Source organism: Anopheles marshallii, chromosome 3 (assembly GCF_943734725.1).
Source record: "Anopheles marshallii chromosome 3, idAnoMarsDA_429_01, whole genome shotgun sequence".
In the NCBI taxonomy this organism is placed as follows: domain Eukaryota; kingdom Metazoa; phylum Arthropoda; class Insecta; order Diptera; family Culicidae; genus Anopheles; species Anopheles marshallii.
In genome coordinates, this window is record NC_071327.1 from 64,936,483 (window position 1) to 64,956,802 (window position 20,320).

Below are 20,320 nucleotides of genomic sequence, written 5' to 3' on the forward strand. Positions count from 1 at the left end.
CACGACCACCCCCCAAATCCACCCGGAGAGCAAAGGACCCGTGCGTGTCGAGAATTCGACGGAAACTGTGCCGATTGTTCGTGTGGTTGCTTTTCTCAACTGTTTGACAATTGATAAGAAACAACACACTTTTGCACACGCGCGCACACACACTTTGGTAAAATTTCTTTGTGGTTCTTGTTGCGAACGGCGTATGCAGGCTCATGTACGCACCTTTAGCTCGGCTGACGATAACTCACTTTGGTTGCAAATGATTGCAGAAAACTAGTACCCGACCGTGCCTGGTTATGAATAATGCAATTTTCATCGAAACAAACTTTGTTTTCCCCACGAGAGTATTCGAGATGAAGCCTTTGACAGCAGCGCTTTGTTTACAGTGCGTGGTTGACGATGTTCATCGATCCAGTTCGGTTTGTTGCCTTTTCGCTGGTGGTTTACAAATTTAAATTTTAATTGAAAAGTAACAGAGTAACTTTTATTTCTTCGGTTTTATACCGACGGCGCGTAGTTCCCAAAGAGTTTTTTTTCTTCAGGAAATTCAACTTTCGCTACCACACTACCACCCAACTCAAGTCCTCATTCGTACGATTTCCGCATTGGCCAAGCGCACAATTCGGTTGAAATCAGTTTTGGTATACGAACGCCAGAAATTCGACCTCGACCAAACCAATGCTGAGTAATTAGGGCTCTGCACGCCGTGAAATAGTCTAGCTATTGCGCGTCCCGTAAAGTTATTTTCCGGATAGCGGCAGATTGTAGTACGAATATCCGCTATCAGCTGCTCGTCCGTTGTATCGTCCGGCTGGTGTAGAAAAGAAGAAAACGCAATCGTTCTCCCAATTTAGCAAACAACATAGTCAAAAAAAGGTTACATTAGCTGATGATACTTACCTCGGGAATGATTTCTATATTTTCTTTGCTAATATCAGTCGTAAAATATCTTCTCACGATCGTTTTCAACTTCTCCGACGGTCCGCTGGGACAATCCACTCGACTTATCGGACCGATAGTGTTAAAACATACCGAGTTTAGTGCATCCGAAATGTATTGAAGTTGGGCTAGCTGAGTACGCTCCTGACGGGTAACACGTTCGTAAAGCCCATCTAGTGCTTGATCCAATTCTTCGTCCGTTAAATCACCAGGAGCACGAATTCGAAATCCGAGATCAAAGAACACCACCGATAATGGTGATCGTTTGCGTACATTATTTACTGCAAAGAGAATTGCAAAAATTAGAGCATTGCAGAGTTTTGGAAGAGAAACAGCCTGTCAATTAATACCCGTGGTCCATTCCAGATTCTTCAACTGATGTTTGACCACTCCGCTGTCCCAACCGATGGCGGATGCTACGTCAATGACTGGAAACTCAATAACAGTTGAGGTAGCATGCGAGATGCCACGTTTCAGATCGAGTGCAAATGCCATCGCCAGCGGGGCACATTCCTTAGCAGCGTGGCGTAACGGTCGTGCGCCACCATACGACATTACCTTGCACATGGTGTAGGCCGGACTGAGCGCCTTTATGTAGCGCTGATCATCCAGCTCCAAGTAGCAAAGAAATGTCGCAATATTTTCTTCTGGAATATCCAGCTGCTGCACGGTAGATTCTATTGGAAAGCATATTTCGTGCCCCGGGCACAAACGTTTCCGAGGAACAGTTTGCATTATTCCATCGGTTGGCGGAATCTCTTCGAAGCATGCGTCCCAGTCGATTCCGTTGACTGCCCTCAATTCCTCATGCAAATCCTGAGCTAGATCTCTGTAAAGGTAACAAAATCGTAAAAGTAACAGATCTCTGTAAACCAAACCAAAGTACCACCAACTTATTCTTGAGTATCTTTGCGCATGCGCACGGTACGAAGATTTTTTGCAGCAGCTTCCTGATCACGTGACGATCGATAGAGTTCGCGTAAATGAATCGGCGCAGCTCGTTCCGATCGTTGCCCTTATTGTCGAGAAACAGATGGCAGTGGGATAGCAATCCGTCGCGTCCAGCACGACCCACCTCTTGCACGTAGCTTTCAAAGTTTTTCGGCATGTTGTAGTGAATGATGGCACGAATGTCCGCTTTGTTAATACCCATACCGAACGCGATCGTGGCCACAACAATACGCAGCTCCCCGCTCATGAACGCGTTCTGTATCGTGCGACGGCGAGATGCTGCCATACCGGCATGGTACGGTTCCGCAACGTAGTTTAAACGCTTGCGCTTGTGCGCGTTTGCTTCGGCCGCTGCGCGTGCTGCATCCTGGAAGCAGGTGCGTACAAATGATGCCACCCGTTCGCAGTCGTCTCGTCGCGTACAATACACGATAATTGATTGAAGAGAACTAAATCGGTCCGATTGAAGCAGTTCTACCAGCGCCACATCGCGGTTAACATCACGTGAAACAGTCAGCAGCAGATTGTCGGGAAGCGGTATATCGCTAATTATTCCCCGCAGTCCGTCCGGTATCGCAAGATGAGAAACGATACTTTGTCTGGAAAGAATGTCACGATCGCGTTATAAATTTTCTCATTCCATCGAAACGATGTGCCTCGCTTTTATACTTGCCTCGTTTGGACGGTGGCCGTTGCGGTAAGCCCTAAAATCGTCTTAACGCCTAGCTTTTCTTTTAAAACCTGATGGAAATAATATTGTATAAAGGGTGAGTTATAAAAGATGTGTTCTCTCGTGCGTTTCACCCACCTTGCAAATCATCAAATAGCTTGGACGAAAATTGTGACTCCACTGGGACACACAGTGAGCTTCATCGATACAGGCAAAGGCTATTGGTGGAAGCTGCCGCAGCAACGATCCGAACCCAGTCGATTTTTCACCCGATACGACCGCTTCCGGAGAGATCAGAAGAATGTCTACTTCCCCGGCGTTTATCGCTTGCATCGTTTGATCACGGACCCTAAAGCACAAACACGCATACATAAGAAAATATGGTTAAAGAGTAATATTACGTCACATTTGCTTACTTAGGTGTCTGATTTGTGTGTAGGCAGTGAGCATTGAGAAAGTCGGGCATTCCGTGAACCTGATCCTCCATCAGGGACACGAGTGGAGATATCACCAGCGTAATGCAGTTGCGCTTTCGACGATAAAGATACGCTGGAAGTTGATAGCAAAGCGATTTTCCCGCTCCTGTGCTGAGCGTCACAAGTGTGGACATCCCACACAGCACACGCATTACGGCCCGTTCCTGACCATGGCGGAAATTTTTGTGACCAAACATGTGCAAAGCATCGAAAACTTCCGAAGGCGTCGATGGGAGCTCACCGTCCGTTTGCTGGACGTAAAGCGGCTCTATCACACCCTTGAACCCACCCGAAACGGTCGCTTCCAGAAGTTTGGATTGTTTAAGAAAATCTTCCGGTATTTTATGGCCAATATATGCCAATTTAGAAGGTTCATTCTCTAGTTGCTTTATGCTCTTTTCTTCTTCAAACTCATCTTCCAAGCCTTCCGGATCTATTGGGTCTTCCTTTCCGTCCTCCTTGTGTAAGGATTTCGTCATTCGTTCTTCCTCGTCTTCCTTCCAAGTAGGATTTGCAGCCGGTGGTAGGCTATCGATACGATTTGAATGCACCACAACCGTTTGTGATTTGACCATTGCTTCCGCTTCTTCGAGCGTAGGAAATGCGGAATCTTCAATCGTATCCTCATCGTAAGGGAGCAACTTGTCCTCAATTGGTTTCTTGCATTGAAACGCCATATGACCAGAGCCACCACACTGAAAGCACATCAGTACACCGCCATCACAACCGCGCATATCCATGTCGGGACCGCTCAGGGCAGCGATCTTTTTTGCCTTCCATTGCGATTTTTTGTAACGGCTGAAGTTGATCGTTTTCTTGCCCTTGACAAACTTTTTCTTTCGCAAGTCGATGCGAACGAAATTCTCATTCTGCTTGCCAGCTGCCAGCTTTTTACGCAGTGCCTTATCATTGCCGCTCGTCGAAGAAGCATCCGTTCGACCAGAAGTTCCTGCGATTGCAGAACCACCCGTGGCACCCACAATGAAACTGTTTGCAATTTTTGCATCCCGCACCAGTTCATTAATATCGACTCGTGGAATGCTTTTCAGTCGATCAAGCCCAAACTCGGGTACGTACTCTTGGGGTTCGTCCACAGGGGCGTCATCCTCATCTACATCGATCTTACGCTGTGTGACTAGTTTCGGTTTTCTACCTCTGGCGACAGGTTTAGATGAACCGGGACTAAGTTTCGGTGAAATGACCTTTGAGTTTTTAACCGTCCGCCGTACCCGATTTGTTTGTTTCTTCGGAAGTTTCACCTGTTTTGGTGGTGAACGTTTCTTCGGTTCATCTTCCTGATCAGACTCAAGTTCTTCATGATCCTTCTCGTCCTTCTGTTCCTTATAATCGGGATCTTTGTCCGCATCATCAGACGAAAATCCCTGCTCAGGCTCGGCTTCCATGCCTTCCAACGTTGCATCTGTATAGGTGGCTACTTTTCTAGCGTTCGAACGTTTCGGTCGGGCCCTCGGGACAACAACAGATTTGGCTTTTTCTTGACGCCTTTTAGCGATTTGTTTCGATTTGGGTTTGGAAACCTTTTTATTTACTCCCCGTTTCTTTGTCACCTGTTTTGTTGTCTCATTTTGCTCTATCTCAACCGCCTTCGGGTCTAGATTTTCTAGGTCCTTTTTTTGCTTCACGACTAAATGTTCCGGATCACCCGAAGGTTGTGTTTCCTTTTCCACACGTGCTTCTTCCGTGCTTCGGTTGATGGCAGTAAAAATTTTACGCTTTTTAGCGATGTGCAGCATCCCGGGGGACGTTTTTGTCGATTCGTCTTCGGAGTTTTCTATTACCCCGTCCGAATCCGACTGCATCACTGCATCGTACGCAGTGTTTTGAACGCCTGCTTCAACTGGTAACGATTTTGGTGACGCTTCCACGCCGCTTTTCTCCGTAACACTTAACGACGACATACCGAAGCTTGTCGCCGATGACAACGAGGCTAGATTTATATTTCGCAATCCAAAGTTAGTGGTATTCGCTGTACGATCGCTATTAGTGCTAATAACAGGAGCGCCACTTTCAGCTGAAGCTCCTGATTGCCGGTTTAGCCATCGTTCGTCGAGCTGATTAATCGGTTCGCTGGCCGTAGGCACCAATGGTGGTGCAGAAAGCTTTTCTTCCACTTTCGCAACATTACATTCCAGCTCCTTCGACTTGGCCATAAGCAGGGTTTCTAGGTCGGGAAGTACAATCTTGCTTTCATTTCCATTGAATCCGGTTAAACTGCTCTGTGATGAAAGACCGAGCGAATTTCGTGATACAGATTTACGAGGATTGCGCTTCGGAATCAACAAACTGGATTGTGGCATCAGTTGGATTCCTTTAAGCGCTACCGGTTTTGCTGTTTGCACAACGTCTTCTTTTTGTGCCTTAGAGGCCATTTGAACACTTTTACGACTTTTCTCACCCTGCCAAGCGATCAAATTGTGCTGCTCGATCTTTTCGGCTTCAAAGTTTGAGTCGGATCTGGTACTAGCGATCGGTTTAGTAAGCAAACTGGTCATCGAGGAGTTTCCTTCCGACATTGCGCTATCGTTCAAGATTGTACCGGAGAGTAACGTGACCGTAACGTCGCTTGGTTCTTGCGAAAAGCTGGACTCTTGGGACATTAAGGATCCGTCGAAATCGTCATCATCATCCAGCGCTTCCAGTAGGGTGTTCTTTAAAAGTGTCGTTTTCAGCTGGTAGTACATTTTGTACGAATTTTTAATCTCACTTGGTGAGTCACGAATATCCAGCTACAAACAAGTACATACACACATTTGTATTAGAACGAATTTTAGAGGGTGCCACAAACTACTGCCATTTACCTTCGACGGAATTCGGCCATATTTTTTCTTGAACTCTTTTTCCCATTGCTTTACCCGATACTTGCACTTTTGGTATTTTGCCCGAAACACCTGATCTTCCATTATATTGCTTCAACAAACATGCACTATTATCACATTAAGCGTAAATGTTTAACGTTTTGCCTAAATGTTTAAGAACAAAAGTAAATTCTGAAAACGTTGCAATTTTTCCTACTTGTACAATCCGAGCGAACTGGTTCCGTTTGGCGCGAAACGACAATCAAAACAAAACAAACCAGAGAGAATTGAGAGCACTGCTCAAGTCGCGTCTACACAATACTCTCTCTCTCTCTCGAAACAAATGCCAAACCCGTCTGAAATCGAATAATCGACTAACAAACTCATCGATCAAACGGTATGCCCTTCCGAGCACCAAGCCTTTTTACAATTAAAAAATCAATTTGATACATGTTAAAATTACGGTTGCTATTGAAAATAATTGCTTTAAAATCGGAATTCATTTTCAAAGAAGAAATAAACGTTTTCTAATGATTGGTGATGTTCTTTCCCAGTCAAGTCTTGAGCGTCGTAGCATAAACATCACTGGATAGCGTAGCTGTCACAACAAATATGGCTATTTAACAAAACGCTAGCAAAATAGTGAAAATATTAACTAAAAATTCGTAAATATACGCGTTGTTAAATTTGTTTCGTGTTTTACAGAACAAACCAGGTGCAAACAGCGCGTACGGACAAGTGAATTGCACAGCCATTCCGACCCGGTGGCTTGTAAGAGAATTCACCGTAACCGTGTGTACTCCGTTTCTCTTTCCCATGAATTGACCTTCTTGCTGTATGCGAAGTGTTACGACGGAAGTAGCAGGAGCACCCGAAAACCACCAACAACAAAGCGATCGAACCAGCAGGTTTTACCTTCACGGGAATCCGTGGTTTGAGAAGCTGTTGCACCGTGTTACTGTCCGTTGCATTGATTACCGTCCTGTCGCATAAGCCAAACCACCACCAGCGATGATTAAACTATTCTCCCTCAAACAACAAAAGAAAGATGGTGAAGCAACACCGAAGGCCGGAGGACAGAAGAAAACTTTCACTGCTGCACAGTTGCGAATCACTAAAGGTTTGTTTGAATTGCCGATACCTGGAGGCAAATGATCCAAAGCATTTTACGACCCTTTCGTCATGTTTCGATAGATATCAATGAGCTGAACCTTCCGAAGACGTGTGCCACCGAGTTCCCAGACCCGGACGATTTGCTAAACTTCAAGCTTATCATCTGTCCGGATGAGGGCTTCTATAAGGGAGGTCGTTTCGTGTTCAACTTTAAGGTATGTAACCAGTCGCTAAATACTTGAGCATGGTGGTTTTAATCCGCCCGCTTTTTTTTTTAGGTTGGACCGAACTACCCTCACGAACCTCCGAAGGTCAAGTGTGAAACCCAGGTCTACCATCCAAACATAGACCTAGAGGGTAATGTTTGCTTGAACATTCTACGCGAAGACTGGAAACCGGTACTAACGATTAACTCGATCGTGTATGGATTGCAGTACTTGTTCTTGGTAAGTAGATGTCACAACTCTGTTTCTATTTCGCAAAAAAAAATCAAAGCTTGCAGCGCTGCTGCGTAATCGGAACTGGTGCCAAAAGTTCAAACACGATCTTTGAACCCTGCATTGTGCATATGTACGGCGATCCTCGGCAAAGTTGTGCTTGGATCGCAGGTAGTGTTAGCTTGTACTGAATATTCCCGATGCTCAATCGTACCCAATTAGGAACCGAATCCGGAGGATCCGCTCAACCGGGAAGCTGCTGAAGTGTTGCAAACCAATCGACGTCTGTTCGAGCACAATGTTTTCAAAGCGATGCGCGGCAACTATATTGGCGCGACGTACTTCCAGCGCTGTCTCAAGTGATATATAAATTCGAAATTAACACTTACATGTTGCGTTTATTTAATTATTCTTACGATTGGTGGGCGCTATTATATAGACTTTAATTATAATTAAAAATGCCACGAACAAGCATGGTTGCGAGTCGAAAGCCCAAAACGAGTTGCAAAGACAAACCCCCAGCAAATGCAAACCAAGCCCTAAATAGCCGAGAATCGAGATCCAGAATATTCACAGGATAGAGACCCATTAATGCACCAGACTGCAACGATGTAGTAACGATAAACAAAAAAGCAGATACAAGGACCAGGAGTTTCGAAAGGATACAAACACACACAAACGCCGTTCGTTTGCATCAGAAGGAAGCTGTAGGTTTGGCCTTGTAGATTGTGATGAAATTTCTACCGACAAACAGTAGAGAGTGTGAGGAGTGAACAATACAGGAACTGGAACGAGAGAGAGCACCATGTTTAGATAGCGAAAGGGCACAAGATGCAGCTCAAAGCAAATACACTGGGAAAACCATTCGCTGCATGGTAAATAGCTTGGAAAAATTGAGAGGAAAACAGTGGAGAACACAGAACCACACACATACGACACGTCTTACCTGTACATTATCTGTCTGGAAGTTGTGTGTGCATGCGTGCGTTTCTTCTATCGAAGGTACACGTTGAAAATTGCGGACGGAGATGCTGTCCCTGCTTGCACAGCTTGGATCAGTTGATCAAAGGCACAATTTCTTAGAGTTTCGAGAAGGATGAATAAGCATGCTCTCCCCAAAAACGCGAAATGAACCTCTACGGCGAGGTATCGTCGACAGAAAAAAAACATGGTATATAGCTGGAGTTACTCTTTAGTGATAATAACGAAGATTGTGTCCCATTCTCATACCTAGAGTTAGTGGTTAATCGTGAACGATAGTATGATAGATTCAAATTGTCCAATAAACACTTAGCAAAAGGGCAGGATGTTTCGCAATCCTCGTTATACTCTTGAGTTAATAGTGACTGCCATTGTTGAGACACGGCTCCAAAGCGATCTTCAACATTGCCATTTGCCAATCGTTTTATCTAAATTGGAAAGCAAACACCTTACAAATACAATAGCGAAAAATTAATAGAACAGGAAATGCGATCGCCCCCAAATTAATGCAAATAACAACAAACAAATCTTGGCATAAAGAATACATAGGATAATAAACAAAAAAACAGAAAATAAACGATGAAAACAGGAAATGAAATTATATTCAGTGCTGTTTATTATAACTTCATTAGCATATAGAATTTCGATCTTAAGTTCGCATATTTACAGTAACGTTCAACTATGATGGCCTTATCAATTTTATCTGAAACCAAATCGTCGTAAAAATGTACTGCGTTTCCCATTGAGATATGTTATTTCTTTTTTATGCGCCTCGTAAATAATATGCATAATTTTACATAAAGGACGTACAAATATCGATAAAACCACTTGTTGCGTGCGCTTGGACGTAATTCCTTCACCGAGCGATGGAAAACAATCTAGACAAGGGGGGGAGTGTTGCCAGGCCAACCTGTAGCATTGGCAACCATCGGTAACTATGTAGGCTGGTTTCACAACAACCAGGTGCAGCTAAAGGTAGTTTGTACACTAAAAATTGCACAGTCTTTTCGTAGGTGCTACGGATTGCAGTGCGGAAAAAAGGATTCTCGTACTAAGCGTCGTTGCATTCCAATCCCGCAAGATGTCTGTCGAAGAACCTACAGAAATGATGAACCTGGAGCCCTCCGCAATCATTGGATTCGATGGTAGTGTAAAGAATTTGTTTTTTAGTGCTAAAAATAACAACTACTGATGTAATTTTTCGTTTTACTTGCCCAGGGCACGTTGTGTGCGGACTTCGAGTGCATCCCGATCAGCGTCATCTAGTGTTTCCGCTGGGAAATGAAATATCAATCTACGAGTGCGCTACGAACAAGCAATCGTTTTTGCGGGGCCATACGAACACCATCTCCACGCTGGACATTTCCACCAGCGGACGGATGGTTGCCTCGGGTCAATCGAATCACATGGGATTTCGGGCGTTTGTGATCGTGTGGGATTGGGAAACGCGGAAGGAAATCTCCCGACACGAGCTGCATCGCGTACGGGTGCAATCGTTGTGCTTTTCTTCAAACGATCAATTTCTGGTCAGTCTCGGCGGTAAGGACTGTGGGTCCATCATTGTGTGGGATATTGAACAACGGACAGCGATTTGCGGTACGATAGCCACAAAGGAAACGACCGGCGAAGCGACAAAGGTGGCCAGCTTGAACAAGCGGTTTACGACGTTCGTCTCCGGTGGCGATCAGAATTTGCGCGTGTGGAACATTGATCGGGAGCGCAAGCGGCTCACGGTGCAAGACGTGGCGGTGGGAAAGCTGCGAAGAGAATTCACCGGAATGCGTATCTCACCGAACGATGACATACTGTACGTTGGAACGATGAGCGGTGATATTGTAAAGATCAATCTCAACTGCAATCCAAACCCAAGCGATCCTTCGCAGGACAAAATGCCCGTACTGCTGGGGTGCTTTGGGAAACACAATGCTAAAAAACCGCCTGGGAAAGATTGTGAAAAATATCACTACGGAGTGCGTGATTTGCTGCTGCTGCCGGATGGAAAGCTTATTATCGGTGCCGGGGACGGAACGATCGATATGGTGCAGGAGCGTAATTGCAACTTTAAGAACTATCGCGGTCCAACGTGGCCTGAGCTGAAATCCGTAAGCATCTCGTACCGTGTGGGGTACAATTTGATGAAGATATCACTTAATATTCATTTTTCCCTCTTTCATTTCAGCTTCAATACACAAAAATTGATGGTGTGATCACTTCGCTTCAGATTCGCAATGGAAAAACCCTTCTGATTGGTACGAACGGTTGCGAGATATACTCACTGGAGTTGGCAAACTTTTCGTCCAGTTTGCGACTTCTTAAAACCTGTCACACGAATGCCGTCTATGATATAGCATTTCCTTAGTAAGTTCGTTAGTTCAATTTACGAGGTCTACATAACCATCGACCTAAACAACTCTTTCTCCGTCCTCTTGCAGCAACTTCTCGCTAGTGTTTGCTACGGCCAGCCACGAATCAATTCGTATTTGGTCTACATCTAAAATGCAGGAACTCTTGCGCATTGTGGTGCCCAACTTTGCCTCCTCGTCGATCGTGTTTAGCCGCGATGGAAAGAGCATTATTTCCGCCTGGAACGATGGTGTGATTCGTGCCTTTACGCCACTGACCGGTAAGTTGATCTATGCCATTCCGAATGCGCACAACAAAGGATGCTCATCGGTGGCGGTAACTAGCAACGGTAAGATTGTGGTCAGCGGTGGCATTGAAGGTCAAGTACGCGTATGGAAGATCGATCCGTACGTACAGAGCTTGATCGGAGTGCTAAAGGAGCATTACGGTCCGATTGAATCGGTACACATCAACAACTACGACACGGAGGTAGTCTCAGCGTCACGGGATGGATCGTGCGTGATTTGGGATCTGATACGACTCACCCGGAAGCACGTGATCTTTGCGCACACCCAATTCATTGCTGCACAGTATTTTCCGACCGGTGTACAGATATTGACGGCCGGTTCGGATAAGCTTATCGGTTACTGGGAAGCTTACGATGGCAGTTTAGTGCGGGAGGTGGAAGGATCGAAATCGGGGCCGATCAATGCGATCGACATGAATATGATGGGCGAGTACTTCGTTTCGGCCGGAACGGATCAGATTGTGCGTCTGTGGAACTATCAACTCGGTGTGGAGGTTGCAGTTGGCATTGGCCATGCAAGTGCCATCACGTCCGCACGCTACAGCCCGAACGGGAAGTTCCTGGTGACCGGTTCCAGCGATGGAGGTATCTTTGTTTGGAAAGTTCCGGAGGTGGGTGTATTTTATGTAATTTTATTACGCGGTATCGATTTACGCTTTTCTGCACTGTTTTGCATATTGGGGATTAATTTTAATCCATGTGATGTAACACGTTTCGTTGACGCAATACCACGGTTCTATTCACTTTCCGTTTTGCAGAAGTTTCATATTAAAATACCTGACGATATTTCGAAGCCCACTAACGACGAACAGCCTACGGCTAAAGCGCTGAAGCCACCGACACCGACTACCGCCGTAAACAAGCCAGTCAAAAGTTCGTCCTCACAACCAGCAGCTTCGCGCGATGCGTCCCGTAAAACGACCCCACTATCGTCCGGTGCGCGTGGTATCAACATACCCGGAGCGGCACGCAACAGCGAGGACATACGTGTGCATGCTTCTGGGAAGTCTACGCGCTCGAGCCAGATTGCCGAATGTCCAGCGATCGACCCAAACGCACAGCCGACGATCGATCCGTGCGTTGATACAGCTTCCCTAGCGGATGGTGATCCAGAACAGTGGGAAACACGATCGCAGCATTCCACCGGAAGTCAGAATCGTCTTTCGGAACAATCACCTTTTGCGAATTTAGGAGAGAAAGGTTCCAAATGAACCTCCATCGGGAACGGAATATTAGACATTTATTTCGACCGAAACAAATTATCATTGTAAAAAAGTATCGTTTTTACAACAGTTTCCGTGTATTTTGTAGGATTTTCGCTTTTATAAACAAGCTTTTTTCTTCTGGTTACATTTTGTAATCCACTTTACATTGCCAGTAGATTCGTAATAAAGGTATCGATTTCCAAGCGGGCTTGTTTCAGTTCCGGAGGATCACTGTCCTTTGGTTCGTACATGTTCGCACAGTGCGCGGTACCGTCGATCAGAATGGTTGGCATATGAATGTCGTTGCTTTCCGTCAGTCCCAGCCGGTGCCAGGGATCGATGTTGCCATGAACATACAAGACATTGGTTGTTGCCGGATCAAGAGCACCGTAAATGGTATTCGTACGGAAGACGCCCCTTGCAAGTGATTGCGAACCAAACCGTGCCCCGTATACATCGACGCATTGGCGAATAAAGAACTCTACTGGAAAGCGATCACCAAACACAAAGCTGACGTTGTTGGACGTCTGGTAGAATCCGAATTCGTTGCATGTTTGGTAAGTCCATTGCCGTGCTAGAGTGAAAATGTACGTTCATATTATGCTGTTTTCTTGCTCACTTCCAGATTAATTCTTACCTCCGGCGGCTCCAGTAGAATCCCACGAAGTATTCCTTAACTCCTGTACAGATTTATCGTACTTATAATCCAGACAGGTCATATTGGACAGCTCCAACAGCATCAAGTTTACCTCTGCTAGCCGACTCACCGGTGCCCCTATGCTCTGGTTCACCATTACGTCACACACCTCATCGATCGTCAAAGAACTATGCGGACTGTTGTCCTTGTTGTACTGTACCACACCAGCAAAATTACTCGCAATTGCCTCGAACAAACTAGCAATGTCTAGTGGATTTGCGATCGATTTTTCGACCGGATCACAAAGCTTGAATTTGTCGTTAAGCGTACGTTGTCCGATCATGTGCTTGAGAAGTGTTTCCACCTGTTGGAAGGCACTGCGTACAGCATCAACGCAATCCGTTGAGTAGCGGGCGAGCGAACGGGTGACGGTGTCGTAATACTCGGCAAAATCAATCTTAGCCAGCAACGGACCACTTGAACTGATAGATCCATGCACTAGGGAAGGATACTTTTCTCTTAGCCACGCAGCAAGCGAACCAGGATAAGAGCCACCGAAAGCGATCCAGCGGTTTTGATGTGGCTGCAGTTGATACTTTTCGTTCATGGCCACGATGAAATATGCCAGGTCTGCGAGTGCCTGTTCAGAGGTTAGGAATGCCAGGTTGCTCGTTGAAAGATCCTCCGTCGGGTGACTTTTGCCGTAGTATCGATGCTCGAGTTGGAAGCACAGGGCCCCGTGTGCTTTTGCGTAATGGATCCATGCACCTTCGTGCATCCAACGTGCCGTCGCCTCACCTTCACCACCGATCATGAGAAACACAGGCGCATTGGAGTCGGACGCGTTGAAGAACTCGTCGTTAACGTAGTACCGCTGCTTCCATGTCGCTGCATTTGTAGGATCGTTGTGATCAAGTTGTTGCTCGAACCACAGATCGGGAACTGCGCGGTGCCCCGCAGTGTATAACATTGAATCTGTCACACGACTCGGAGCATCGGTTTGGAACATTTTGCCACGCCAAAATCTACGCAATCCATTAACCTCGCCATCGCCGAACAATAGAATGACGCACAGGAAGGTTAAAATATATGATTTGTTAGCCATTTTGCAAATGGCTTGAGCAGAATACACGGGATGTTGAGTGACACTGGACAAATGAAGAAAAATGGGAACACGTTCCAAACGCACTGATCGGCTGACCGTATACCGTGTGCTGCGAATAACCACTGCTGGTTGTTCTGACCGCCAAGCGTTGTTTTAAACAAATCCCTACGCTGATAACTATTATCAATTTTCTCTTTCTCTCTCACATTGACCCTGTGTTGCAGCGACCAACAGGCTAATCGAATTTGTATGCGACCGACCAGCCCTTGCAGTTTGTTGCCCTTTGTTTCCTATTGGTCCCCACGTTATGCCGAGAATGGGAGGATATATTCTTATGGGAGGACAGCTTTCCTAGATAACGACCGAATTACCGAATGATTTTTTTTGCTACTATGTCCGATATTCTAAGTTCACAGGCTTTAACTAGCCTGTGCATAAGATATACTGTTTTGAAAAACAATAAACTACGAAGAACGACTAGGTTAATGATTAAAAAAAACGTATTTTTACTATTTTTTCAAGACAAATTAGGAGGACATTTTTAGTACAGATGATTTGAACGTATTTTTTAAATCTAGTCCAAAGTTTTTGGAGATGCCTGCGCGAACGAACGAAAGAGAAGCACCAAGCGAAAGTGAAACCTGCAAGTGCGAAAGAGAAAAAAAGAGTTCGTCTTTGACAACCGCCTACCGCGATAATCGGCGAAAAGAAACGAGATGTTTTCAGTACTACCTTTGTCTAGATACCTTGTGGTAAGATGCTTGACGTTTCATGGACTTCGAAAGAAAGAGAGCACAACAACGTGCAGGTGATGCGACTGGACAATAGGAATAAGGGAGAAAGATAGCTATTCCCACTACTCTAGTCCGAGCTCGACGCGCACATATGCCAGTGGCAATTGAAAGTGGCTTAAAAAAGTCCGTACAATAAAAAAGAAGAAAAGATCCCTCATTCCAAGGCAAACCTGTGTGTAATCGTCGTGTTTTTCGTGCGTGCGTGCGAAGCGTAATTGGTGTTCGAAAAAAACGGAACGGGAAAATAAGCCTGTGTGTGAAAAATAGTGTCCCACTGCGCACACACCTTTGCCCGTTGGTGTCTGAACTGGAGTAAGACTGCAAGGGCGAATCCCCGTTGCGCGACCATTATTCATCATCGGTTCACGCATCCCACGGTTTGATAAGGGTGTTCCGGAGGAGAAGCTACCATCCCGGCGAGGTACGGCTGTCACGGCGGAAACGGTGTCTGTCCTGTGTGGTTTGGAAAAATATAACCGAACACGCATATCAAATCTCGTGATCTCAAAATTCATTCCAGAATCCCGCAAACCAGCTAACTATACATTCTGCGAAGCATAAGTCATCGGCGCGTTATCATCCGCAAACAGCACGAGAAACAAAACGAGTGCAGAGGACGGTTGCGGTTGTGTGCCCCGAAAGTGGAAAGTCGTTGCAAGCGCACACACAAACACTCGTCCGCTGTACGGTTGGAGAAGAACACCAACGGTTTACAATACAACACCACGGGTGCGCGCTGGGTGTCGTCATCTCCGTCGTCCAAGACGTCGAGAAAAAGTGTAGCTGGACGTACGGAGTCAAACTCCGCCACACATAGACACACGGCGAAACTCTGCGATCACGATTTTGGTCGTGTTTTTCCAACCTACTACGTTCATCGCTTACGCGAAGGTAGAGGAAGCAAAAACAACGGTGCAACAGCGCCAAAACCCACCATCCCCTCATTCCGGCACGAGAGGGAAGTTGCAATCGTTGGGAAAATAACCATTGTCCTAGTTCCTGTCCTCGGGAACTCTGGAGCATTTAGAATAAAATTGTAACCCTCCCAAGTTGCGCGTGTGTGTGTGCGTGCGTGTCTGTTAAATAATCTCCCACGGCATCGTTGTGTGGCAAAAAGTAAATCGAATAATCGGCATTGAAGATAGTGATGAAGTGTGATACGGTGTAAGGGTGTGTGCAGCGCTAGAAGTTTAGTCAGTGCGCGCGGCTAGGGTTTAATAATTGACTGGCGTGAAGAGTAGCGCGCGTGCGAGTGTGTGTAGGCGTACGAGGGTGCAAGTTCGTTGGTGTGCGTGCATAAGTTTGAGTGTGTGTGTGTGAGTGTGTGCGTTCGCATCCGCTCGCGCCGATATAGTACACACAGGTCGGCACTGTTGCATCCAGTTGGAGGGTGGCAAGTGCACCCGAAAACCCCCTCCTGAGTGAGACTGAGAGTTTATGCTGGGGCAATATATAGTAGAGAAACCGACGATCACTAGATTAGCGCCATTACGCGCATTTCGAGGGTGAGCTCCCCCTTTTCTTTGCTGTTCAACACACATACGCAAGCTGCGGGTGTGTACAGTGCGTGTGTCTTTTTTTTGTGCTGTTTCATTCCATCTCACTCGCGAATAGTGAAGTTCGTGGAGGCAATTGAGAGCAGCAGCACGGTTTAATTGATCCGCACAACGAGGGGGAACCTAACGTGATCAGCTCGTTTGCTTACTAAGCCCTGTGTGTGAGTGCGTGCGTGCTTAAGTTGATCATCATCTTCTTCGTCATCAACCCCCGCCAGGTTACCCTGGAGAGCATCGTAGCAAAGCAAACATCATCTAAGCAAGGTGAAAGAGGGTGATTAAGCAGTGAGTGGGAGCGAGAACAAGCGTGTGAAAAGTGAGAAAGATATTGTACTGGGCAGGAACGAGTCAGGTAGATCGGGGTTTAAGGTATGTTTGGTGGCTGGAGTGCTGGCGGGTGATGTTCTAGCAGCATCTCCAGCTTACGATATGATGATCATCTGAATACAATAGCTAGCTGACGATCTTATGTGCATTATATTTTTCATTTTCATGTCTTGCGCATCCCTCGCATCTCACCCCTTCACTCCATGGAGCAGCTGTGAGTGACGGCAAGAGCGTGCGAATATCGATCGACAGGCACAACACAGCGCGAATTAAGTCATACAATGAATGAAATCGAAGCACTGCGCCAAGAGGCGGAAACGCTGAAGAATGCGATCCGGGACGCACGGAAAGCGGTCTGCGATACGTCCATCCTGCAGGCCACGGCACAACTGGAAGCGGTTGGCAGGATTCAGCTCCGTACGAGACGTACCCTGCGGGGACATTTAGCGAAGATCTACGCCATGCACTGGGGGAACGATTCGCGGTACCTAGTGTCGGCCTCCCAGGACGGGAAGTTGATCGTGTGGGACTCACACACCACCAACAAGGTGCACGCGATCCCGCTCCGTTCGTCCTGGGTGATGACGTGCGCGTATGCACCGTCGGGCAACTTTGTCGCCTGCGGCGGTCTGGATAACATCTGCTCGATCTACAATCTGAAGACGCGCGAAGGAAACGTACGAATCGCAAGGGAACTGGGCGGACATACGGGTTATCTGTCGTGCTGTCGGTTCCTGGACGATAACCAGATCGTGACGAGTTCGGGCGATATGTCCTGTGCGCTTTGGGACATTGAGACGGGTCAGCAGTCGACATCATTCCAGGGCCATACGGGCGATGTGATGGCACTGTCGTTGGCACCGCAGGGTAAAACGTTCGTGTCCGGTGCGTGTGATGCGAAGGCGAAGCTGTGGGACATTCGAGAGGGCCAGTGCAAGCAGACATTCCCCGGGCACGAGAGTGATATCAATGCGGTAGCTTTCTTCCCGAATGGATTTGCGTTTGCGACGGGTTCGGATGATGCTACCTGTCGACTGTTTGATATTCGGGCTGATCAGGAGCTGGCGATGTACTCGCACGACAACATCATCTGTGGCATCACGTCCGTGGCGTTCTCAAAGTCGGGCAGGTTGCTGTTGGCCGGGTATGATGACTTCAACTGTAACGTCTGGGACACGATGAAGGCGGAACGGGCCGGCATTCTGGCCGGGCACGATAACCGAGTGTCCTGTTTAGGGGTGACAGAGAATGGAATGGCCGTGGCAACCGGCTCCTGGGACTCGTTCCTGCGCGTGTGGAACTAAGCGGGTAACTGTGGTGTGCAAAAAGAAAGCACGCATTATCTCTGCTGATCAGACCGAGAGATCGCACACAAAGGGGTTGTCATCGTTGCGGCAAAAACCGTTCGTTAAAAGCTTATTTTCCATATTTTTTTTATTACCATTCCCTTCCTGTTCATATCTGTTGTACGATATAATTTTCCTTAAGGACTACACCGTTAGCTGCTGAGTTTTAAAAGAAACCCGCAAGAGTTGCATTCAACAGCATTGTTATCCACAGTGTGTATTGATTACACTACTCAACAAAAACAGCAGCACACACCGTACACCGTTTAAGTAATGCTAGCGAACGATAGAGGGCGCCACCTGTCAACGCGAGCTACGCATGAGCACAAGGGGAAATTTCAAATCGAAACGTTTACCGATAAACCGTTTCGGTTTCAGGAAGGGAAAAATAGTTTCTGCATTAAGTTTCCATATGAAACCCTCGAACACGTCAGGTGTTTTAGTGGTTCGTAAATAATGGAACGGGCAAGAAGGAATGCACAACACAAAACCTGTTAACTTTACCGCGCGAAATGGTGGGGTTGTTTTTAAATTGGAAGCTGTATTTTTAATGCAATTTACGTACACCTGTATTATCCCATCTTGATGTTTGTTGTTTCTTCTTTTTTCGTTTCGTTTGACTCCCATTTTCGCTGAAGCTTTCGAACGAAGGGGGGTCGCGGATGTCTCACGTTAACACGTTAATGAGCGTATTGTGCATTAGCAAGAAGAAAAAAAACCCTGATGCCAAAACGCATCCTAAGTACATGTACGGCGTTGTGTTTTTAGGTTTAGTATTTAAGTTTTATTCATTTGGCCTTTTGGGGGCTTCGGTTCATGTTGTATCGGGAGGGGGAACCGCGCATGTATTCCATAAATGTTGTCTCCCCGGACATGCGAAGGAAAAGAAGCGGCGAGCAGAAAGCACACAGAGATGTAAAGCTCGGCCCGGCTTACGAACATCGATTGGCGTAGACTATTATTATAATTATTATACTAAAGAAGCAAATCTTTGTTAATCCTAGAATGAGTAGTAATGAATGCGCAGAGTTTGTGGCAACTAAAATGGTATATTTATGACATGCAAAAGTATCAGGTGAAAATGGATATGCAAATAAAAAAAATCATATAAAAGTACACAAAATAATGTAGGATCTCCAGGAATGGATGGGACGAACGGTGAGTTCAAATAAATTGGTTCAAAACGAAAGATAACGCAGAACGTAAAACGAAACACCCAAAGCACACTATTCACAAATACTTTTTTGGCAATAGTCATGATTCAGGTTAGTTAACCTCGAGTTGGTCCACAAATCCCAGCAGGCGTATCCATCGTACAGTAATATATGAGTACAGTAGTAGTAATGGACGCTACTTCCCAACAAATACAGGGGTAGTCGGCAGTAGTGGCAGGGACAAAATGGGAAACAAAATTGCATAGACACCTAGTGGCCGTTCCCGAAGCGAAGAAAGCGGACAATGAATGCCCGGTCAGGTAGAACAGACGCACACTGCTGTATGCTTTAAGTAGTTTACCAACCATAAGCCCATCTTGCACTAGCCAAATTCCATATTCAAGATGATGTGTCATCGTGTCGTTAGGAACCGTATTGTAACGGATTGGTTGCTGTTTAAGCTAAATTGCGGATTTCTTGTTACGTGCAAATCGTCTAAATTCATGAATAAAGTCTCATATGTGTATATCTATGACCAATAGCAAATTGTATAGTTTCAAATATTCTGCTGCCCGTATTACTTAAATCTTCAACAGGTGTTTACAACATTGGAATGCCGGCTACCACTGACGATGAATTTAGATTTGAAATGACTGTTGGATGTTCGGAGCTCTCATCAGTTTCAGATCGGTCAAAACATCATTGAATTAAATCCCCTTTTCTGGTAAGGTTTAAATAAAAATAATGTAATGACATTAATAATTCAATGCTTACAATTACAGGTTGAAAGGAATGGATCGATTTATACAAAATATACCAAAAGCTATATGCTTCAAGCCACCAGCAACAGCATAATTACCGCCACGGTAAGAAAAAATCGCGAGAGTGACAACCAGGACCGCCCTATTTCATCCGTTTTCGCTCTGAATTCCATTTTCATGTGAGTTTTTTTAATTTCATCTGTGGAAAGAAAAATGTCTGCGAGAAAATTTTTTGGGAGCACAAATTGGAGCAAGCGCAGCACAACCCGCGGGAGACCGAGAATTATGAGATTCTCGGCACAAAAAAAAAACTCACGGAAAAGCTGTCGTCATCGGCTGGGCTGGTTGCGTATTGGTCTGTTCCAGCGGGTGGTCTTGTGAGAGACATTGAAAAGTGAGAGTGCCAGTGAG

General features: G+C 46.0%; 5 protein-coding genes across 5 annotated transcripts; 3 read left to right on the forward strand and 2 right to left on the reverse strand.

Moving 5' to 3' along the window:
- Positions 1-568: 568 nt before the first annotated feature.
- Positions 569-5,948, reverse strand: LOC128712156 (ATP-dependent DNA helicase Q4). Its single transcript, XM_053807049.1, has 8 exons — positions 5,847-5,948; positions 2,968-5,774; positions 2,690-2,900; positions 2,555-2,622; positions 1,824-2,480; positions 1,281-1,759; positions 892-1,211; positions 569-802 (listed from the first exon to the last, which is right to left on the reverse strand). The coding sequence occupies exons 1-8, from the start codon at positions 5,946-5,948 to the stop codon at positions 569-571; spliced, it is 4,878 nt and encodes a 1,625-aa protein (XP_053663024.1).
- A 906-nt stretch (positions 5,949-6,854) lies between these two features.
- On the forward strand, positions 6,855-7,852 carry LOC128711805 (NEDD8-conjugating enzyme Ubc12). Its single transcript, XM_053806692.1, has 4 exons — positions 6,855-6,963; positions 7,038-7,171; positions 7,235-7,402; positions 7,616-7,852. Exons 1-4 carry the CDS (start codon positions 6,855-6,857, stop codon positions 7,754-7,756), a joined length of 552 nt encoding a protein of 183 aa, XP_053662667.1. The 3' UTR covers positions 7,757-7,852.
- Positions 7,853-9,455: 1,603 nt separating this feature from the next.
- Positions 9,456-12,235, forward strand: LOC128713020 (cilia- and flagella-associated protein 52). The gene is made up of 5 exons (XM_053807883.1): positions 9,456-9,519; positions 9,593-10,476; positions 10,554-10,732; positions 10,807-11,635; positions 11,783-12,235. The coding sequence occupies exons 1-5, from the start codon at positions 9,456-9,458 to the stop codon at positions 12,233-12,235; spliced, it is 2,409 nt and encodes an 802-aa protein (XP_053663858.1).
- Positions 12,236-12,390: 155 nt separating this feature from the next.
- On the reverse strand, positions 12,391-13,971 carry LOC128711750 (putative serine protease F56F10.1). Its single transcript, XM_053806636.1, has 2 exons — positions 12,867-13,971; positions 12,391-12,803 (listed from the first exon to the last, which is right to left on the reverse strand). The coding sequence occupies exons 1-2, from the start codon at positions 13,969-13,971 to the stop codon at positions 12,391-12,393; spliced, it is 1,518 nt and encodes a 505-aa protein (XP_053662611.1).
- A 2,958-nt stretch (positions 13,972-16,929) lies between these two features.
- Positions 16,930-17,952, forward strand: LOC128711923 (guanine nucleotide-binding protein subunit beta-1-like). The gene has a single exon (XM_053806814.1). It carries the CDS (start codon positions 16,930-16,932, stop codon positions 17,950-17,952), a length of 1,023 nt encoding a protein of 340 aa, XP_053662789.1.
- The last annotated feature ends 2,368 nt before the right edge of the window (positions 17,953-20,320 follow it).